The sequence below is a fragment of the Melospiza georgiana genome, chromosome 4 (assembly GCF_028018845.1).
Source record: "Melospiza georgiana isolate bMelGeo1 chromosome 4, bMelGeo1.pri, whole genome shotgun sequence".
Classification (NCBI taxonomy): domain Eukaryota; kingdom Metazoa; phylum Chordata; class Aves; order Passeriformes; family Passerellidae; genus Melospiza; species Melospiza georgiana.
Window position 1 is genome coordinate 31,338,029 of NC_080433.1, and position 18,850 is coordinate 31,356,878.

Consider the following 18,850-nt stretch of genomic DNA (forward strand, 5'->3'; position numbering starts at 1 on the left):
CTCCCACTGGCTCAGCATGATTACACAAGTCCTCCAGATTTCTTCATTCTCATCTCAAAAGCAGTCGCTCAGCAAGCAAAATGTTGTGAAGGGCAGGGAAGCTGTGTAGCACTGAACAGACAGGAAGAGACTGTCCTCACAGGGGTCACACAGGCTGCATTTCACTTTCTGCTTCTCAGAGAACATCCAACTGCTCAACCCTTGTGGTTTCCCCTTTCGCCAAGTGCCCTTGTTCTCAGGCATCCAATGGGGAGAGCTGTGCAAGGCAAGTCAGCTGCACTGCACAGAACAGAGGGGTGGCATAGCAACAGATTATTAAAAAAAGGACTGCCCAGATTAACCTTTAATCCAGCCAACACATGCATGCAAAAGGACAAGCTGTTTCTAGTACCAGCCAGCCTCTGCAGCTTTGGCAGAGGTAGGAAGACACAATCTCCAGAGCAGGCTTTCCCGTAACTCTGCACTGCAGTTTCTTACAGCTTCACCTGACCCTCTAGCTGCTGCCAGAAAGTAAGTGGCTGGCTGGAGTCCTGCTCTGATGCCATCACTCAGCTCAGCTTCCCTGGCTCAAGGCAAGCATGCTGACAGCCCTTTGGTAACACAGGCAAGGACCTAACCATGCTGCCTTGAGCCATGGCTGAGTCAGGAAACACACTCCATCCCCCTCTGCTTTTGCTCCACTTGTTCTGTGATTGATGCCATAGCTGCATTCAGGTGCAGGGCTCACCCCCACATTGCATCTACTGGAGCTATCTCAGACAGCCCCATTCTCTTGGCCAGATACCTCTATAAACACCTGGCCTCTCCCTCCACAGGGGATGGAGTGGGACACACCTTGAAGGAGCAAGCCAGGCACCCAAGTGGACTAAATGACATTTGGGATTTCCTCCATGGAGTACCAGCAGTTCCAGGACTCGAGCTCCTTGGCTAAGTCCTGGGGTGAACCAGGGGGCACACTGTACCCAGGAGCAGCTGTGCTCCTGAAGAGGTCCCTGGAAGCCTTGCTGGCCAAACCATTGGAGGCTTTGGCTTGCAGGAGAACTGCTGTCCTGCTGGCAAGCACAGCAGAGCATGCCTGGCAGCCCAGGTCTCACTGCAGACTTTCTCCATTCCAATGAGATGCAGGATGTGGGGCACACCAGCACTCTCCTGGTGCTGGCAGAGCTGTCCTGGCACTGCAGCCTCATGAAGGATGTAGAGAACTCCCTAAACCCAGAGCAACAGCCACCCTGCCATCAGTGTTCTCCTCGTAAAATTATAATCCATCAAAGACCAATCATCCCAGGTCAGCCTTGGACAGCTCTAACTTACCCAGTGGGTTAAAAATTAATAAAAACTTGACCTCCTCTAATCAAAGTAACGAGTAATGTCAGAAGCAGCCTTTTGCAGGCTCCATTCTTCATCAATCCTTCTTTACTGATCTTCCTCACGCACACATGCATGTTCTCCATTCTTTTTCCAGCTGTGCTGCATGTTTATACAACAATAGTTGTGACTGTTGGAAAATAATTCAGCTGTAGAATTAAAGCAAGGTGGGGGTAAATGACCACACAAACATACCATGAGGTAAATGTCAGTTCTCATATTTAATATTTTAATAATTTTGTTTGCAACATTTACCACATAAATCATCTAAATAAATAGATGCTGTACAGTCTCTTATCCATATCAGTACAAAAATAAAACCACACTTTGTGTCAAATTATACTTGAGCCTGCCCTCCCTTTGCTATTACAATCTCCTTTTACAGCACATACTCGCTCAGAAAAGGCATTATACTCTGATTGGTTTGTTTGGAATTGGTTTACTCCCTATTCCCCCCCTCCCCAAATACATTCAATTAGTCTGTACAAAAGCTAGAAGCTCATTCTGTGCAAAAGGAAGCTTTCTGTGTGCAAAGACTCCAATACTCTAGCGTGCTTACAGGAACAACAGCAACAACTGAAGAGATAGGAACAAAAGTAATCAGGGACCCTCCCCTCTAACTGAGCCCACTGTCCCCCATCTTCCCCCTGCAACAGAAAAGGAGCACACCAAATGAGGTGAGCCAGCGTACAAAAGCGTTCTAACCATGTGCGTATGCTGGTGCTGAACACCCAGCAAGGGAATTGGGGCGTTGTCCCCCATGCTGTAGAGCTGACTAGGTGAGGGAAAAGGGCTCTCTGCCCTAAACCTGCTCAAAAGGTTCTTGAGATATACACAACAAAAGCTTCATCTAAATTATTTTAGGTCTTTTGTTGCTGTTCTGTTGGAGATGAGGTGTGGAAACAGCCTCTGGAAAAATCCAGCAGCTACTGAAGACAGCTCCTGGTTCACCCTCCTTTCCTCTTCCCCACTCCCTGCAGAAGGACAGACATCTCCTCGTTCCTCAATTAAGCTAATAAGGTGCAATTTTTCAGACAGGAAACTCTATGAAGATGTCTCCAGAGCTGGAAGAAACAGTCAGAGCTCCAGACAAGGACCACTCAAACTGAAACTCAACTTTGCTTTTCCCTTTCCTCGATCAAAGGAGGTGGGGAGGGAGGAAGCCAACCTGCATCCCAAAGGCAAGCGAGGGATTTAGCAGGTCTGCTCTCCTCCCTTAGGGAACCCTCTGCTCCCAGCATGGGGGAGTACACTCTCCCCCATGGGAGGGAGGCAAAGGGCAGGGTGGCAGCCCTGGAGAAGGAGCAGCCAGCGGCCTGAAACAGATACATCTTTTGCTTTTCAAATGCCACTTTCAGACAGACGATAAGGAGTACTTAGCACTCCTAGTGCTTTGCATTTCCAAAGTGCTTCAAAACATACTTCAGATTTAAAAGCAAAAAAAAGCTGCTTAACATTTTGACAGATTTGCAAAAAGCTTCTTTGTGCTGACACTACATTTTCTGGTTAAAAACCAACAACAATAATAAAAAAAGGTTTCCCACCTCCTCCTCCTCCAAAATTCCCCTCCCAGCCAAAACTTTGACACCCCAGTAATGAGATAAGCTGTGATGGAGGTTCCAATTCTTAGGAATTCTACCCCATCCCAACTTTATAGCAATCCACAGCAGCCCCAAATGCTTTCATGGAGCCCTGCACTGCAACCATTCATGGTTAATTAGGGATCATATCCTGCACGCTCCCTGCACTTCAAGAAGTTAAGGGGGAAAGAGAAAGAAGTGGAAGAGAAAATGGGGTCATCTCTACAGCAAGTGCTAGTTACCAGAAACGATTTGAAGGGTCTGAATTCCATTTTTAAGGGATTGCTTCTCTCTCCTTCCAGTTGTCCGGGGGCTCTTTTATGAGCCTTTCTACCTTGACCACCTTTGTGTGTGGAATCCAGGTGGTCTGACACCCAGAAGCTCATACTTTCTCTGTGAAGACAGTAAGTTCAGACACAGGACATTGTGGCCTGTTGATCATAAGCTATTTTCTCAAAACAAGTTTATCATGCCCTTGGGGAAAACCTTTACAACAGGCATGGCAAAAGCAACGTGTTCCAATGCTCTACATTTTTATGTAGAAATTGCCCTATGCAAGTTCTCAATGTACAGATCTCCCTCGCATTCCCAAATGGCAGAAGACTGATACATAAATGCAGCACTCACCTCTCTGCAGGCCCATTCAGAACTCCACTCACAGATGCAAGGGCTCAGTTTCACTACAAGTTCTTTGCTTACAACACACCTTCTCTCTCAACTGCCAGCTGACCCAAAGGCCCCTCCTCAACCACCGAGTGAGAGCAGTTCCAAGGCAACTCTGTCCCTCCCTTTCCTGACCAGAATTTGTCCCTATTATTTTCCCAGAAAGGCCCACCGCCCTCTTCTTCCTAGGCTGCACGTAAGCCAGGGAGGAACAGAAGATGGGTAGATACCAATTTGCTTTAGAAAAGGAGTTTTTTTGTACTTTTCCTACTTCTGAAAACAAAAGCTCAAAGCTTGAGAGGAGAGGAAGAGGTGGAGAGGTGGTGGTAGACTTTGCTTTGCTTAATACATAGATGTGGCTGGCAGCCCCCATTATCTTCCACACCCCAGCCTCTGTTGTGGCTACCTTAGAGGGACTTGCCTGAGCTACCCTGCCTACATTTTGACCTGTGTGAGGCCTCCCTTCTCTATTCCAGTGAAACCATCAAGCAGCACTAGCTGGCGTACAGCATGAAACAGTACTGGGACCGAGGGCCCCCTGTGAGGTGAACAAACAATTTTATACATCCAGTCACAAAACACCAGAAGAACAATTCTGGACAGTTTCACAACACTAATAACAAAAAAAGCCATTCATTTCTCAATAAGCTTCTCTATGTCTGAGCTCTGATATAAACAAGAGTCAATTCACTAACAAATTTGGGCTTATTTTGGCAAATGGAACCGCTTTTGAGTGCTCTCACAATAATATCCTGATCTTGCTTGGAAAAAAAAAACAAGATAAAGAGAAAAAAAAAATCACCTTAGTCTGACTTCACAAGCAGAAGGGCCCCCAAGCAAACGCAAGACAATAAGGAGCATGCAGGAGGCCACTATGCCACTATTAACGTGTTAAAACTTGCTGTTCCAAGGCATCACTTGTATATCAGAGCAATAATATCTAGTTTATAACCATCCAGGAACAGAGGCAGTTCTTTCCACATAGATTTTTTTTAAACACAGTGTTAACAGAAAAGGCTTTCCAGTCTCATGAAGTCCCTCAGGTCCATCACACATACAGTGAGTTCACTGCAAGATCTATAAAATAAACACTTCTGTCCCCCAACACTGCTGGTAAATTTTCACATGGAAACAGTTCTAAGAATGACTATTAGAGCAGTTCTCTGAGAAGGTTGTTTCTTGTGTACAGTTCAGTAATTTCCACTGGCTGAACTTTATTTCTCTTGTTTACAGCCATGGAGCCAAACAAGGTATGGGAGAGCTAGCCCATTTCTATTCTCGGCTTGCGCTTCAAATAGAATTATTAAACTCAGCTTCAGCTGGATGCTATTCTGGCTCCTCTAATCAAACGGAATGCTTAACAAAGATCCAAACACAGCATCTGATTTTCATGATATGTTAGCACAGGAGGTCCCAATTCAACTGCCAGGTTTTGGGTTGAACTGGCAGATGGACAGTACTGGGGAGAAGAGACAAACCCAGACAACTTGTCTTTCCATCACTAGTAAAACCCTCTCTACACCTGCAGAGGTGGAATAAAGCTAATTTTAAAGTCCCTGAAGACCAGCTCTACCAAGGAAGTTTACAGTGATATGTCCGCAGACAATGTGGAACAGAGCCACATTTTAAAAAGATGAGGAGAAAAATCTTCTTGAAAAGTTCTTTGAGATAAACAAGAATTCATGAATGTCAAAAAAAAGTCCACGCCAACAAAGTAACTGCTTAGTTTCCTACCACAAACTCCTCTTCACACCCTTCTCTCCAAACCCACGCACACGCAGCTTGTTGTGTCTTAACCCCACTATGGTTAGCTCCCCGTTGACACAAAGCAGCGTGGCAGCCAGGTACTTTGTTCCACACTTTGTGTAGCAAGATGATAGATGATTAGTCACCAGCAGAACACTAGATAGCCTGATCCAAAAAAATGATTAAGATATGAAGCTGTGGGTGGATCCTCTTTGAAAGACCACCACAGGTCTTTGAAAACTCCACTGCAAGAGAAAGAAAATACGCTTAAAGAAAAATGCCAAAACAAAGTGTTGAGAAGTGTCAGGTGGAGAGTGGAGAGGAAAGCAGAGGATGGAAATCGAGTTTATTAGGACAAGCTCTTTCCTGCTGCAGGATTGATATTGCTTCCAATGTCAGCCAAAGCCAGGAACTTAGTAAATAGGAAGCTTTTTTTGGTGCATTTGTACACTGAGATGAAGACATGACAAAGGCAGCAGTTGCTGCATTAGAATAAAGAAAACAGATCCTATAAATGCCATGAAGATTTAGCAGGATGAGCTGCAGTTCAACACTTTTTTTAAAATAAGCTCAAACACTACGATTCTGCAACCATCGCTACCTGACCTGCTCCAGCCCACAAGAGTGGACTGGGCCACGTGGTGTGTCCACTGGTCACAACAGAAGAGAGATGCAGGTATTCAGCATATTTGGCAGGTGTCAGGAAGAGGGGGTGTTTGGGTGATGGTAACAACACCGTCTGACCCCACATCCTGCAAAAAAGGGTGCAACTCCAGACACAGAAGCCTCGCTCTGGACACCCACGTTCAACAAACATCCTGCGCCTGCATGCTTACCTCATCAGCTTGCCCTTGCTAGCTATTGCAAGCTTCTTTCCCACTCACTCTTCCTCCCACCACATAATTCCCCCTCAGCTTCCACTTCTCACCCTCTCAGATTTCTCCATAATAAAACTCCCATCTTACTTCTTTTACAGACAAAAGGTCAGTCCAGAAATTCAGGATCTTCCCAGCGATCCTGAAACTGCTCTGATGGCATGAAAGACAGACCTGCTCCAACAGCTCTGAGATGGAAGGGGAAATCCTAATTCTACACTGAGCTGCCATATCCTAAATGAGGTAAAAATTGCTTCTAGTAAAAACCCACAGTGGCAGTCCAAGCACTTTATAATAAGTAAATGTTTGGAGGACCAGAAACCCTAGAGCTCCCAAATTCTGCAGGCCAGGAGCCAAGCCCCTCAAACAAACACATTGAGGATTTCCACAGGTGTCTTTATCTGAGAGCTAAGAAGGCTCCTGCCTTCATTTTGAATAAATACAGCAGATAAGAGATGCTTCAGGTGGGGTGGAGTAAGGAAACATAGTATTTGAGGACAGTAATCATGACAGTAGCTAATGTTACCCTGCAGCACTCTGTCCCAGAGTTCCCACTTTAGACTACCTTACTTTTCTTGCTTTCCGTTGGAAAAGGTCTATATTTAAAAAATTAAGTTATTTTAAAAAATTTGCTTTTAAAAATGGAAGAGAACATGCATGTGCAAGAACAGATGCTATGCTAATCTACAAACTCAAAATACAGCAATTCTTCAAAAACCTCAAAGTGTCACAGGCAGTCCAGCACAAGGCATTTTTGAGTGCAAGATCAGGCGGGTCTATTGAAATGCAGACCACTTTCCTTGGCAAAGATTTTTAAGCCTTCCAAGGGGAAGTTCCTATCAGTAAAGTAGTACAGGATCACAGATACTGTGAGGATACTGGAGTCATGGAAAAGTATCACTCAGGCAGCACAATCCAAGAATTCTCATTACTAAGAATTAGGAATTTTTCCCCTCCTCAGATGTAATACATGCCTTCCCCACACGTTGTTTATTTTGGATCTCTCTATGGGATCCAAGAACAGAATTTGCTGCTAATCAAGGTCCATTTCTAGCTCAGTTCTGTCCAATTCCCGAGTCCTGGGCCTGTGCCAGTATCTTGGATATCTCTGCAGTGCCAGGCAATGCTTCAGTTGTCCTGTTAGTCCCTCCTCCCAGGGGACAGGAGTCAGTTTTCAACGAACTTATTACCACATATTCAGGGCAGGATTTGTTATTAATACTGAATTTGGCATAGGGTAAGAAGACCCCGCTTTCCATAACGCATTCCTCACGCAGCAGAGCCAAGCCTGCAAATCCTGTTTAGCATATAGAGAATGGTATGTCTCAACTATGCTGGCTTTCTGAGCTTTTAATGAGGGCAAATTGAATTTATGTTGCCAGTTTGGATTTCAGAGATGCATTGCAGAATTTCCGCATGATCAACGATCAAAGGGAGAAAGCTCTGCTGCCTGTATGGACCCAGGCTGCAAAGACTGACTTACCACAGACAGGCAAATACGCTGCTGAAGTCCTGACAGCAGGCCACAGGGAAAACAGCACTGGAGAGAAAGTCTTAACAGGCTGGAGTTATCTACACAGGTAGGATCCATCGCCTCTCACTGCTGCAGGAAGAGAGGGAGGAGGAAGGTGGGAAGAGCAACGTACAGAGATGTATCTTTATCCAAGGGATATCAATTGCAGAACAAGGCGGCAGGCTAGAGATCCAGCTCTCTTTCCACCTCCACATGCCCTCTCCCCACAAATGCAGCTGCCGCCACTTAACAGGATAAAAGGCGAATTGTTCAGCTTGCTGCTTTCACATCAAGGAGGGGAGTCTTTGCCAGGGAAAGGGCTGTCAGTTTTTCAGCTGGACAAAGCAATGACAAATACACACCCCCTACACTGCCCTTTTTTGCGTATCTGAAAGAGGAAAAAGGAGAAAAAAAAAGGGTCTCTGTAAACATTTTAAGAGGAGACATTTTGAATTTTTTTTTTCTCTTAAGGGATAACGTAAGCCTCCCCTAGCCCCACCCTAAAAGCACTGGTTTTGGGGAGCACTGCAAACAGAGATTCAGAACTGCGCGCTCCGGTCTCGAAAGAAGCCCTCAGCCACTTGTGCTTCTCTGAAAGTGACGGTGATGGAGTTTGCCGTGATGTCTGTCACTGTCACTTCACTGGGGGGCACAGTGGGGATCCAAGGGAGACTGGCATCCACATCTGCTGCAGGAAGAAAGGCACATAAGAGCATGTTAGTGAAACAGAGAAGGTGAGGGAGAAGAAAGGAGGAAGGGGAGAGGGAAGGAAAGATGGAAAAAGGGTCTCCTTTCTGACAAACCGTAGGTGAAATCAGCCTCTACTGACTCTGCATGTACAGAGCAAGAAAGAACATGTGCAAGCCCTACCCTCAGAGGCTGAAGGAAAATGGAGACTCAGGTGTCCAGACACATAGTAGTACCAGAGCAGCCTACACAGAGGCCAAAAGACCCTGTAAAACCACCGAGTTCATCTAGCCATCCACAATACCCCCATGTCCCTCATCCCATCTCAGCCTCTAATTTGGTTTTGTGTCTGCAAAGCACACTCAACCTGGTTTGAACTCACTGTCTTCTAAACGCCTTACCATGCTGAAAAGGCAAAAATTAAAATCTCTTACACACACTCTTCAGATACTCCTAGGGGAGTCAAAGGGAGACAAAATGGAGTACAAATGCCTTGTACTGCACCTGCAATGCAGCCTGGGTGTGATGCTCTCAAAAATCCCTCAGTAGTGCTCCACAGAGAAGCTGCTCTTCCTTTCTCATATGCCTCCTTTGCTCCCAGACAGCTCCATACAAGAAACCCAAGCATCCCTGCACTTTCTCACTATAAGAATAATTATTAGCCCCATCTGCCACCCAAAGGCTAATTTCCCCACAGCTCCCAATGATTGCCATGTAAAAAGAGAGGAAGGAAAACACCCACTCTCCCTGTCACTCTACCTGTCCACTATGTATCTTGTTGTCCCAACCTGGGCAAAGAACGAGGCTCCCTTTAGAGTGTATTTCCTGGCTTCTGTCTCAAACACCAGGAGTATCTACTTTCCCCCCAGAAAGAGTCCAATTCCCCCTAACAGTAACTGGGATTCCACACAGGCTGTGTGTCAAGGGGAGAACAAAAACAGTTTTACAATTCTGTAGTGCCACTCACTCTTCTGATCCCCAAGCGCTTTAGTGCCGCACACTTCTGGGGAGAACAGCCCCACACATTTCCTCACCGTCAGGATGTAACACTGGGCTCCTCTGTGCTACTCCCATTGCTGCCTCCCTGGATTCTGAGCACCATTCCAGTCTCTCCCAGAAAGGAGAGAATAGAGTTGATGCCCAGAACACAGCCTCTCCCTAAGATCCTGCCTAATCCAGCCTGGCTAACAGCTACTCCTAGCAAGGAGTAACAGGATTCCCTTAGCTACTACAAGCAGCACAAGCCCCAGTTTTCCACTCCTCAGGAAAGCTACGCCTTCAGAAGCTCTAATAATGCAGGGATAGAGTTTCCCTGGTAACTGAGAGCAACACACACATCCCACAACCCTCCTGCACAAGATACTGGTATCCTTCCCCAAAATGCCAAATGTGCTTGGACATCTCCCATGCCTTCACTCATACTGCCTACTCAGTGGGATCAGGCAGGAGTTACCATCCTTACTTCATCTCTCTCTCCCTTTCTCACATAGCTCTATAGCAAGAGGCTTTAGAGGGGTGTGGAGAGGAAAGGGAAGGAGGGGGCAGGGAGTATATTGTGAGTTCCTAGCAGCATTCCTGTATGCTTCTTAAAGCAGCACTATGAGAGGACTGCTGCTGCCCAAGCTTGTCCACAGCCGAAGTCCTTTGAGCCAAGCAGCAGGCTGAGCACATGTGGATAATGTGGACAGAGGCACAGTTCATCTGTCACACTTGTGTGTCACCTCTGCTGGGAGGAAATTTTAAGAGGAGGAAAACTTGCAATATCTTCTGCACATTTTCTAACACTGAGAGGGGTGTCTGGGTTGTAAGACTACATAGAGCCAACAGGACCAAAAAAAAATTAATCTGTGCTGCTAAAACGAGAAAGAAACCTGCAAACAAGAGGGACATAATAAGGGCCTGACCTAAACCACAATCCCAGGAGGATGTAACCAAGGTGGAAGTATGCAGAATATCCCTGACATGCCCCAGAACTTCACCAAAGGGTGACTAGCCTTACCTTCTTTGCTGGTGTGCTGTGTGGCCTCCCAGTCCTCAGAGCTCTGCCTGGCCTCTAGGCCCACCGCATCATTCAGGAAGAAGTCGTGCCTGCAGTTTCGGTTCTCCAGGCTCGCCATGCGCGGGAACTTCTTCCTTGACAGCCGTAGGTACTTCTGGTTTTTGCGTTGCTTCCGGAGAGAGAATGGCAGGACTGCACCCCCAGTCTTCTCAGGGAACTCTGCCTGCCCTGTCTTGGCCCCTGGCAGGCTACTGTCTCCTCCTCCAAACCTCCGTGCAAGAGAGAAGCAGAGCTTCTCCTTTCCCTTGTGAGCACTCCTCAAGTCCATGCCATACAGCCGCTGCCAAGACACCAACGCAGCAAGGGTCAGAGCAGACATCTGATCATGCAGTGAGGGCTCCCCACTGGGAACCAGGAAAATATTCTTTGTTCAGTCTATGAACCTCTAGACGAGCTAGGATAAAGTGTGCTGCTTCTACAAGACCATTTCTCTCCCCTCTTCAACTGCCTTCTAAGCTCTTCCTAATATCTGCTTCCTAGGATTGGCTGCTTTGCTTGGCAACAGTAAAAGCATGCTGAAACTCTGCTTCCAGCTATGGGATATCTTTGACTGAAGGAAAATCCAAGCTCAACATGAAATAAAAAGAGCACACAAACCAGGTAACCTGCAAGTACCCAAGCTCACACTTTATAAAATCCTAGTTCAGAGAGAAAGAGCTGTTGTTTTATTTTGTTTTGCATTTTTAAAGACAAATTAGAGATCTCTTCAGCTAACAGGTTAAAACTATCTGCCTAAACACTGATTTCATGTTATGATGTTAGCTTGTTACCTCCAGTTTTGTCCATGCAACAGCAAACAGACAGTTTCCACCTCACTGAGAGCAGGGGAGCAGCAGAGCAGCTAAGGAGTTAGAAATACACAGAAGAGCAAGAGGCTACCTGCAGTAGGAGGCGCTTTGGTTTGGGGCCTCTTTTCCTGTACCCTGATGCACGGTCTCTCTCTTCCCTGTGAAAGAGGAATACAAATCAAACTGAGCACTAAATACCACAGCATAAAACCTAGTTGGGACTTCAATCTTTTGCAGCATAGCTCCCTCAATTTCCTTCAATAAAATCCAATGGTGACCAGTGTGAGCTTGGAAAACATCCCAGAATTGCTTCCTGTAGAAGTGAAAACCTTGCAATAGGGGAATTTCTCTGACACAGCTAATCAAGGATGGGTTAGAGAAACTTCCCACCTCACATAACTCCAGTCCAGCTTTGGACCCGATTAAAACCTGAGTCTGATTGTTCTCTGGCTCAGTGCTGCCTGTTCTTGGCCTCATTTCCTGAAGAGTGCCAATCAAAGCTGCTTTAACCCTGTCTTCTCCATCTCAATCAACACCAGGCTACAAAAATCAAGCAGGATTGATTGCTACACATCTCATCTTTGACTGAAGTAGGGATAACAGAGGCACTTTATGCATACAATGAAATAAAGACACTATTTCTTTTCCTGTGTCCAGGGAGAGAAAGAACATGTGTCCTTACTTTTCTTCATAAGCCACTACCAGGCGAGGATCCAAGATATGGTCCTCTGGCTCCCATGTGCTGTATCTGAAGAAAAACATAAGGAATAAAAAGTAAACAACATTTTAATGAAACATTCTCTCTGCAGGCCTGCTACTAGTGTGCTGCAGCCCTGGATACTGTCTTCACAAGGGTCGGTGGGGCATGCCACAACATTGCGAGAGCTCTGAGGAATCCCAGCCATTCCCTCCCCAGCTTCCCACAGACACCACCTCCCCTTCCCAAAACAGGCAGGGCCAAGCATCAAGCGGCTCTTTGTACGAAAACGGGGAAGGCTTTCCTCCCCAGGGCCCACTCCACACTGGCTGCAAAGCCTGTGCACACACTCACAAACTGTTTGTAAGTCCGTGCCTAAACAGGTCTCATCTGCAGCACTCCCTCAAATACCACAAACCCCATGGAACAACGAGGCACGTTCTAAAACATCTTTCTGAAAAATAGGTCTCTCTTAATTTAGAGTGCTCGAAGAGTAAGTACGCTTTCTCACCTGCATTATTAATTACTTCTAATCACTGACGCTGAAAGGATTCATTTAAGAATTTAATTTTTTCCACTGATGCCGTTCAACCAAACATGTTGGGAGCCGGGCCCCGGGGCGAGCTGACGGCCACTTGCCTAAGGCTCCTGCTCGGCTCCCCCTACAGGCTGTTCCTATCGGGCGGAACTCATGGATACGAAGCACCCCAACCGCACCGCGGCCAGGGCACCGACACTGCCCCGAACGGGCTTCACGCTGCCCGAGTAGCCTGGGAACGGCGTCACTCACTGCTCCAGCTGCCTCCTCCACAGCCAGACGGCTGCGACAGGAATCAGATGCTCAGGAAAGCACTGAGCCCACCTAGCAGGCAACTCCAAAACTAGTTCCCAAAGAGCACAGATGCACTTAACACTAGGGAGAAGCAGGCAAAATGCTCCCACTGTGGAAGCTGAAAGAATCACCAATTGGTCCTTGGGGCATGTTTACTTCTTAGGGGTCATGCTTGCCCAGAAAAGATGGGTGTTGTGTCTCTACCATAGAAACTCTAAGGCAAGAAAGCAAATCTGAATCCTCAAATGTCTCAGAACCCCAACTTTCCTGAAATGTGAGATCCAGGCCTGGAGGCAGAGCTCATCCCAGGCCCCCGGGAGGAGGACCAGAGAGGAGTCACATGCAGGTGCAAAAGGGTGCATTTGTATCAGTGCCTTTAAACAGCAAGAAAGCATTTTAGGATGTTTACATTTCTGGATGAAGCGCGGACTGCATGTGAGGACATGGGGTACACGGGGTACACAAGGGAGGTGGTTTGGGAATGCTTTTCCCTTTTATCTCTCCATTAGAGAGAAGAAAAATACTATAATACAGGAACAATACTGGAGGATGGGTCTAGAAATGAAAATAAAATTTTTTTACAAAAGGGAGAAATAAAAATATGACATTCAGATATCCCAAGGTGCACAGTACATCAGAGAGTTAAGAACAGCTATGTCTTCATAATGAGCTGATCCCTCCCTCTCTCCCTCCCTCCTTTGCTCATGCCTCCTGCAGCAACCTGACTGTGAGCTGTCAAAGCCAAGATACTGTTTGAAAAGAGGAAGGTTTCCTCCCAGCTGCAGGAATTCTGGCACACATCCTACAAATTTAAGAAAAATAACACCACAAGGGGGAAAAAAAGTCATTGGATTGCTTTTCATAGGCAGGAGAAGAAGAGGGATTTGCTTAAAAAAAACACCCTGGTGGGTGTTGCCTTCTTCTCTGCAGCTCAGATTCTGGCTTCGCTGCAGTGGCAAAACACTGCATATAAAAAAAACATGGTTGAGTTTGCCACGCGCACGCGCACACGGAGCTTTATGTATGGGTACACACAGCCCGGGCTGCAGCAAACTGCAGAGAGCAGGCACTCTGGAAAACACAGATCATATGATCTTCCTTCCCCCTCCTTCTACTCCTCCTCTTCCCCCTCCTTTTAACTCCAACTCAAGTTGTAAACAAGCTTGTAGATAGAATCAGACTGTCACTCCTCCATTCCCTGACTCCTGCAGTGCAGTCCATAAATCTGAGGAGTAGGGCACGAATAAGAATTTTTTATTGAGAAGAGGGGAAAAAAAGTGAAATGTGAATTGCATGTGAAAGCAGTAAACTACTGACCTATCCTTATTCCCTTTCATGAATACTTCCAGTGGTAATGATGGGATAATAGGTACAGAGATTACAAAAAGCAATGCAACAAGGTTGGTAATTAAGGAAGGGAATGATGTGGAATGAGGAAACAGACACAAACAGATTGTGGTGCTGCATGCCATCACGGGCATATGTATGTTTAGACACAAGGAACAGAGACTGCTAGTGGGATGAAAGTGACTCCAATGCTCTGAGCATCTTGAGTTTAAGTAATTCAAACCACTGAGGCCACAGTTAAAGTGGAGGCAGGCAGGAGGAAGGAAAAAAAAATAAACAACAGTCTTCAGATTTGGAGTTTGGGGGAAGAAGGAAGATGCATGGACATGCCATACATTAAAATAAGAGAACTCTGACATCACCTTGCACCCAGGGGAACTGTGCTTTCAATTCCCAAAAGTGTTTCTGTCTGTCTCCCCCAGTATTCCAAGGCACAGGACAAGGACAGGCAGCAGTTAAGAATAAGGCCTGCCCTGTCCAAGAAACATTACGCCATGCCTCAGCCCACCTTCTTGGCAGAGGGCTTTACAAGAGAAGGACTTCAATGCGTTTGTTGAAAGGAGAATGGGATAAACATCAGTATTCTGGCCAAGAGGGGATGAGGTCTTGCAGACTCCAAATACCTTTCCCACCCTCTATCAGTGATTAAGTAAGACTTGGCTATTTGAGGCTGAAGCAGTCCAGCAAGTGACCCATGCTACAGGGCAGCTGGTGCTCAACAAGTGCACAAGGTTACTCTCTGACAGCAGAACTCCCAAGAATAAAGTCACCCTCTCCCACCACCACCAGAGAGGGGAAGCTGCTTATCTTCACACGTGGCCTTAGGTATACAGTTGGGCACCCAAGAACACATTTCAGCTTCTTGGACACCAGGTACAGCCTGACAGAACCACCCTGGCGGGCCCCCCTTTGCAGCTGCGAGGACGAACCTGTGACAAGCGGCTCCTTTGCTTAGCAACACACGGAGCAACCGCGTGTGCAACACGGCTGTACCCACACACACGGCCGGTGTACACACACGGGCACAAACAGAAAAGCCAAGACACGGCCCCGTACGGGCTGGCCAGGAGGCTGCTCCACTAGACTGCTAGCTGACATAGTAATATTCTCCAGTTGCCTAATCCTTTTAATCTCAAAGCATTTCACTGACTGCTTAAGCACAGAGAAATCGCTCTTCTTCAGGAGCAGCTGCATTTTAATGAGAGAAGTGTCTGTAAACAGTGCACAGCACTGCTGAAAAAAACCCAAACTTTTCTTCAATTTTGCAATAGAGCAACCAAAACAAAAGCAGAAAAGGCACTCAAAGTAACAGGAGGTTTCAGACAAGGAAATGAAGGCATGGCGGGAATTTTCAAGGAACAAAGGTCACCTGCATTTGGTTACAATCAATAAATCTGAAACATTGCCCCTTTTTGTTGGTGAATTGCAGAGGGGAAGCAGTAGAAGAGGAAGACAAGACTATCAAGACGTTTTCTATTTTAAAAGACTGCAGACAGCTCTAAAAATAAAGTGGGGTCCTCTTGGTGCTGACTCAGAAAAGCAGGAGCTATTCCAAGTTCAGAAGAATCTGGGTTCTTTGTTGAACTCATAAGGAATTTAAAAACATTTGTATCTAGAAAGCCTCTCAATGAAATATTTCAGTGGTGGCAAAACCCAGTCAGAATAGACTGGCACGCAGTTTGTATTCCTTAGCTGCCAATTCACAAACAGAGTTGGGTTTGGTTTGTGGCTCTTTGATTTTGTTTGTTGTTGTTGAAATGAGGGACAAACCATTACCCATTATGAATGAAATGCTCAATTGCAGAGACACAGTGCAAGCTATTATGGAATATTAAAGAAAAAACAGACAAGTAAACACAACTTACTTTGGGGGCCATCCTTTCCACTTCACCAAATATTCTACTTTACCCTGAGGGTGAAAAAAGGCAGAAGAAAACAGGTGAACTATGGAACCAAATATGGGCTACAGTACAAGATGCAACCAATCAACACACTGAACTCTGCAACCAAAAAGCTTGTTTCCCATCACTTTATTTTCAAAACACAGTCACTTCCCCATTCAACTACACTTGATATATATTTTTCTCCAAAAATTGGGCACAGAGGGGTGTTTAAGCTTGCTGGTACTACCATCAGCTTGGAGCATAGCTTTGCAGAAGGCTTGCAGGCAGAACACTAAAAGCCAACCAGAGAGCAAGACTGAACCATGCACACATTCACAGGCAAACCTATGAGAAGTCAGCACACATAAATGCAGGAAGGAGATGTAAGCCAGGAGCAAATGTCAGATGAATTTTTTTTTTAAGCAGAGAGAAGAAACACAGTATATCAGAACCTATGAAGCATCTCTGGCATGTTCATTTCCATTTGCTACGTGTTCTACTCAAACACTCTTCCATCCATCACAGGCACTCATCCTTTTGACCCAAGCATTCAGCAGCTCACAGCTGAAGTTCAGAGCTATTTTTTTTTTCACTCTAAGTCTCTAAGTACAAGATTAAAAAAAAAAAAAAAAAAAGTGCTGTGATTGGAAGCTGCATTCAAGGGCTCTGCAAGCAACATGAACAACTATCAAAATATTTAATGTTATACTGAGGGGTTTGCTAAGCACTGCCCAAAGCATGGCAAAGGCCTTTGTGCATGCAGGACGACCACTCTCCAAGAGCCGCTGCTGCAGCCAGACACCTTCACAGGAAAGGCAGAGCAAGGGAAGCACTCGGGTGCAGAGAACCAGTTTCATTTTCCGCTTGGGGGGCTCATCAGCTTCCCGAGGCTGGAAAACACTGCCCTATAAGGAACTTTCCACCGGAGGATCTCTACACACTGCACGCTTACAGGTTAATCCGTGCAACTCTGCGGGGACGGGAGCGCTCCACGGCTGGGGAAACTGAGTCACGGGAGCTTTCCCAAACCCGCTCCGGTTTGGGCTCTCCCTTTCGGTGTCACCAGCACTCATCCTGCAGAGGCCGAAGCCCAGCAGCGGCAGCCGCCCCTCGGCCCGCACCACCTCACGGGCAACACGTGTGTCCCCCGCCCGCCAGCCTCGGGCAGGTGCCGGTGACGCCCGCGGCTGTGAGGGGACGGGGACCGGGGGACGGGGCCGGGCGGCCGCGCGCGCGCCCACCACGCCTCCCCCCTCCCGGTGCGCGGCGGGAGGGGCCGGGGGTGTCCCGGTGCGCTCCCCCCGCCCCGCCCCGCTCCGCTCCGCCGCTGCCCACCTTCCGCACGCGCTTCTTGCGGATGCTCTCCACGGCGAACACCTGCTCGCCGATGGCCGACAGCTCCATGCGGCGGGCGGGCGAGCGGGCGGGCCGAGGCTGTGCCGGTGGCGGCCGTTCCCCGCCGTTCCCCGCCGCTCCCCCTCACACGCCCCCTCGCGCGCGGCCGCGCCCCCGCCGCCGCTTTAGAACCTGCGCAACGTTTTCCCCGGCGCGCGCGCGAGGGGGCGGGAGCGGGGGGTGAGGAGCGGAGGGAGGGAGCGAGCGAGCGAAGGAGGCGGGAGCGGCGCCTCAGGCGGTTCCCGCCCCGGCCGCGCCGCCTCCGGCCCGCCTCCCGCCGGGGGCAGCGCCGTGAGCGGCGCCGTGAGGGAGCGCTGCCCGCCGCCGCCGAGCCGCGGCGTTTGCGGGCGTTTTCCGCAGGAACGCGGCCCCCGGCGGTCGCGTGCCGGCGGCGGCGGCGGCTGGGAAAGCGGCAGAGCCAGGAGGCGGGAGCGGCGCTGCGGCAGGAACCCGGAGCGCCTCCTCTGCCCGGGCCGCCGCCGCCGCAGGTGCCTCAGCGCCAGGTGCCCGCAGCGGACCAGCTTCTGGGGGAAGGAAGCAGCCGGGATTCGTCAGTGATCGCCGTGGAAAGCGGCGACGAAAGTCTGAGGGCCAGCAAACGATCAGAAAATTTTCCTAGTAAATTACACACTTGGCGTGCGTGGTAGTTGGTATGTTAGTCCCTGACTGACTATACAAGTACATGGCAGCGTGTTTTAGGAAAAGGGTAAGATGAGAAGGAAGAGAGAAAAGATGTATTAAGGGGCATGGAGGGATGCAGGGCAGGGGAGAGAGAAAGAAAGTGAGAAACATAAAAACGGGATAAAAGAGAGAAAAAGGGATCACCAGTCCTGGTTCCAGTGTCAATCGGGCTGAGTGTGTCAATCGAGGGGTGTCAGTCCTGGTTTCAGCGTTGATCCAGCTGATAATCCTGATTTCAGCGTCGATCCAGCTGCACCCACCCGGCCGATGAGATGTCCCGGGTCCTGGGGGTGCCTCTGTGCCTCTGCCAGCGCAAAGGCACGTGTAGCTATCAGTCATCGTGGAGCAAGCATTTCCTCAGGCCACCGCTTCAAGGCAACTAAGGCTTTCTTGGGTGAGGCATGAGAAAACAGGGACATCATGAGCAGGCAGTCAGGTATCCAGGCTCCCTCGCACACCAGTCTGCAGAAACGTGCTTTTGCTTCCCAACCACTGCTTCAAACAACAGACTGAGGGGTTTTTCTTTGAAGTCTCCTAGGAAACTTTTTGCATCAGAGCAGGGACTTATTTCTACATGTGCAACTACCTACTCTCCCACAAGTGTGCTCAGTTGCTCCTCTGCTGTGACTGAATGTCACTGGGTGCTGTTTGCACTCAAAGTCTGAGACAGGACAAACCTCACTGCAGAAATGGCAAATACGCAGTGTGAATGTGTTAATCTCAGTCGTTTATTCTGCAT

At 47.9% G+C, this 18,850-nt stretch overlaps 1 protein-coding gene across 5 annotated transcripts; it reads right to left on the reverse strand.

Annotated features, from left to right (window-relative positions):
* Positions 1–1,567: 1,567 nt before the first annotated feature.
* On the reverse strand, positions 1,568–18,572 carry CBX7 (chromobox 7). Of its 5 annotated transcripts, XR_009114352.1 has the most exons (7): positions 18,256–18,571; positions 16,018–16,061; positions 11,959–12,024; positions 11,368–11,434; positions 10,429–10,768; positions 7,713–8,430; positions 1,568–5,599 (listed from the first exon to the last, which is right to left on the reverse strand). XR_009114352.1 is itself a non-coding variant. In XM_058022011.1 (6 exons), the coding sequence occupies exons 1-6, from the start codon at positions 18,448–18,450 to the stop codon at positions 8,282–8,284; spliced, it is 858 nt and encodes a 285-aa protein (XP_057877994.1). In that variant the 5' UTR covers positions 18,451–18,572; the 3' UTR covers positions 1,568–8,281. The 5 variants fall into 5 exon arrangements, 4 of the variants coding, with proteins under 4 accessions (XP_057877994.1, XP_057877993.1, XP_057877998.1 ...); XM_058022011.1 differs by having other exon boundaries at positions 1,568–8,427; positions 18,256–18,572; XM_058022010.1 differs by having other exon boundaries at positions 1,568–8,430.
* Positions 18,573–18,850: the final 278 nt, after the last annotated feature.

Coding starts and splice junctions, on each gene's coding strand:
- CBX7 (XM_058022010.1), bottom strand. CDS start 18,450: ATGACTGATAGCTACACGTGCCTTTGCGCTGGCAGAGGCACAGAGGCA. Junction 12,025..16,017: donor TGGAAAGGATGGCCCCCAAA/GTAAGTTGTGTT, acceptor GTTTTTCTTCAG/ATACAGCACATGGGAGCCAG. Junction 10,769..11,367: donor CAAAGCGCCTCCTACTGCAG/GTAGCCTCTTGC, acceptor GTGTCTTGGCAG/CGGCTGTATGGCATGGACTT.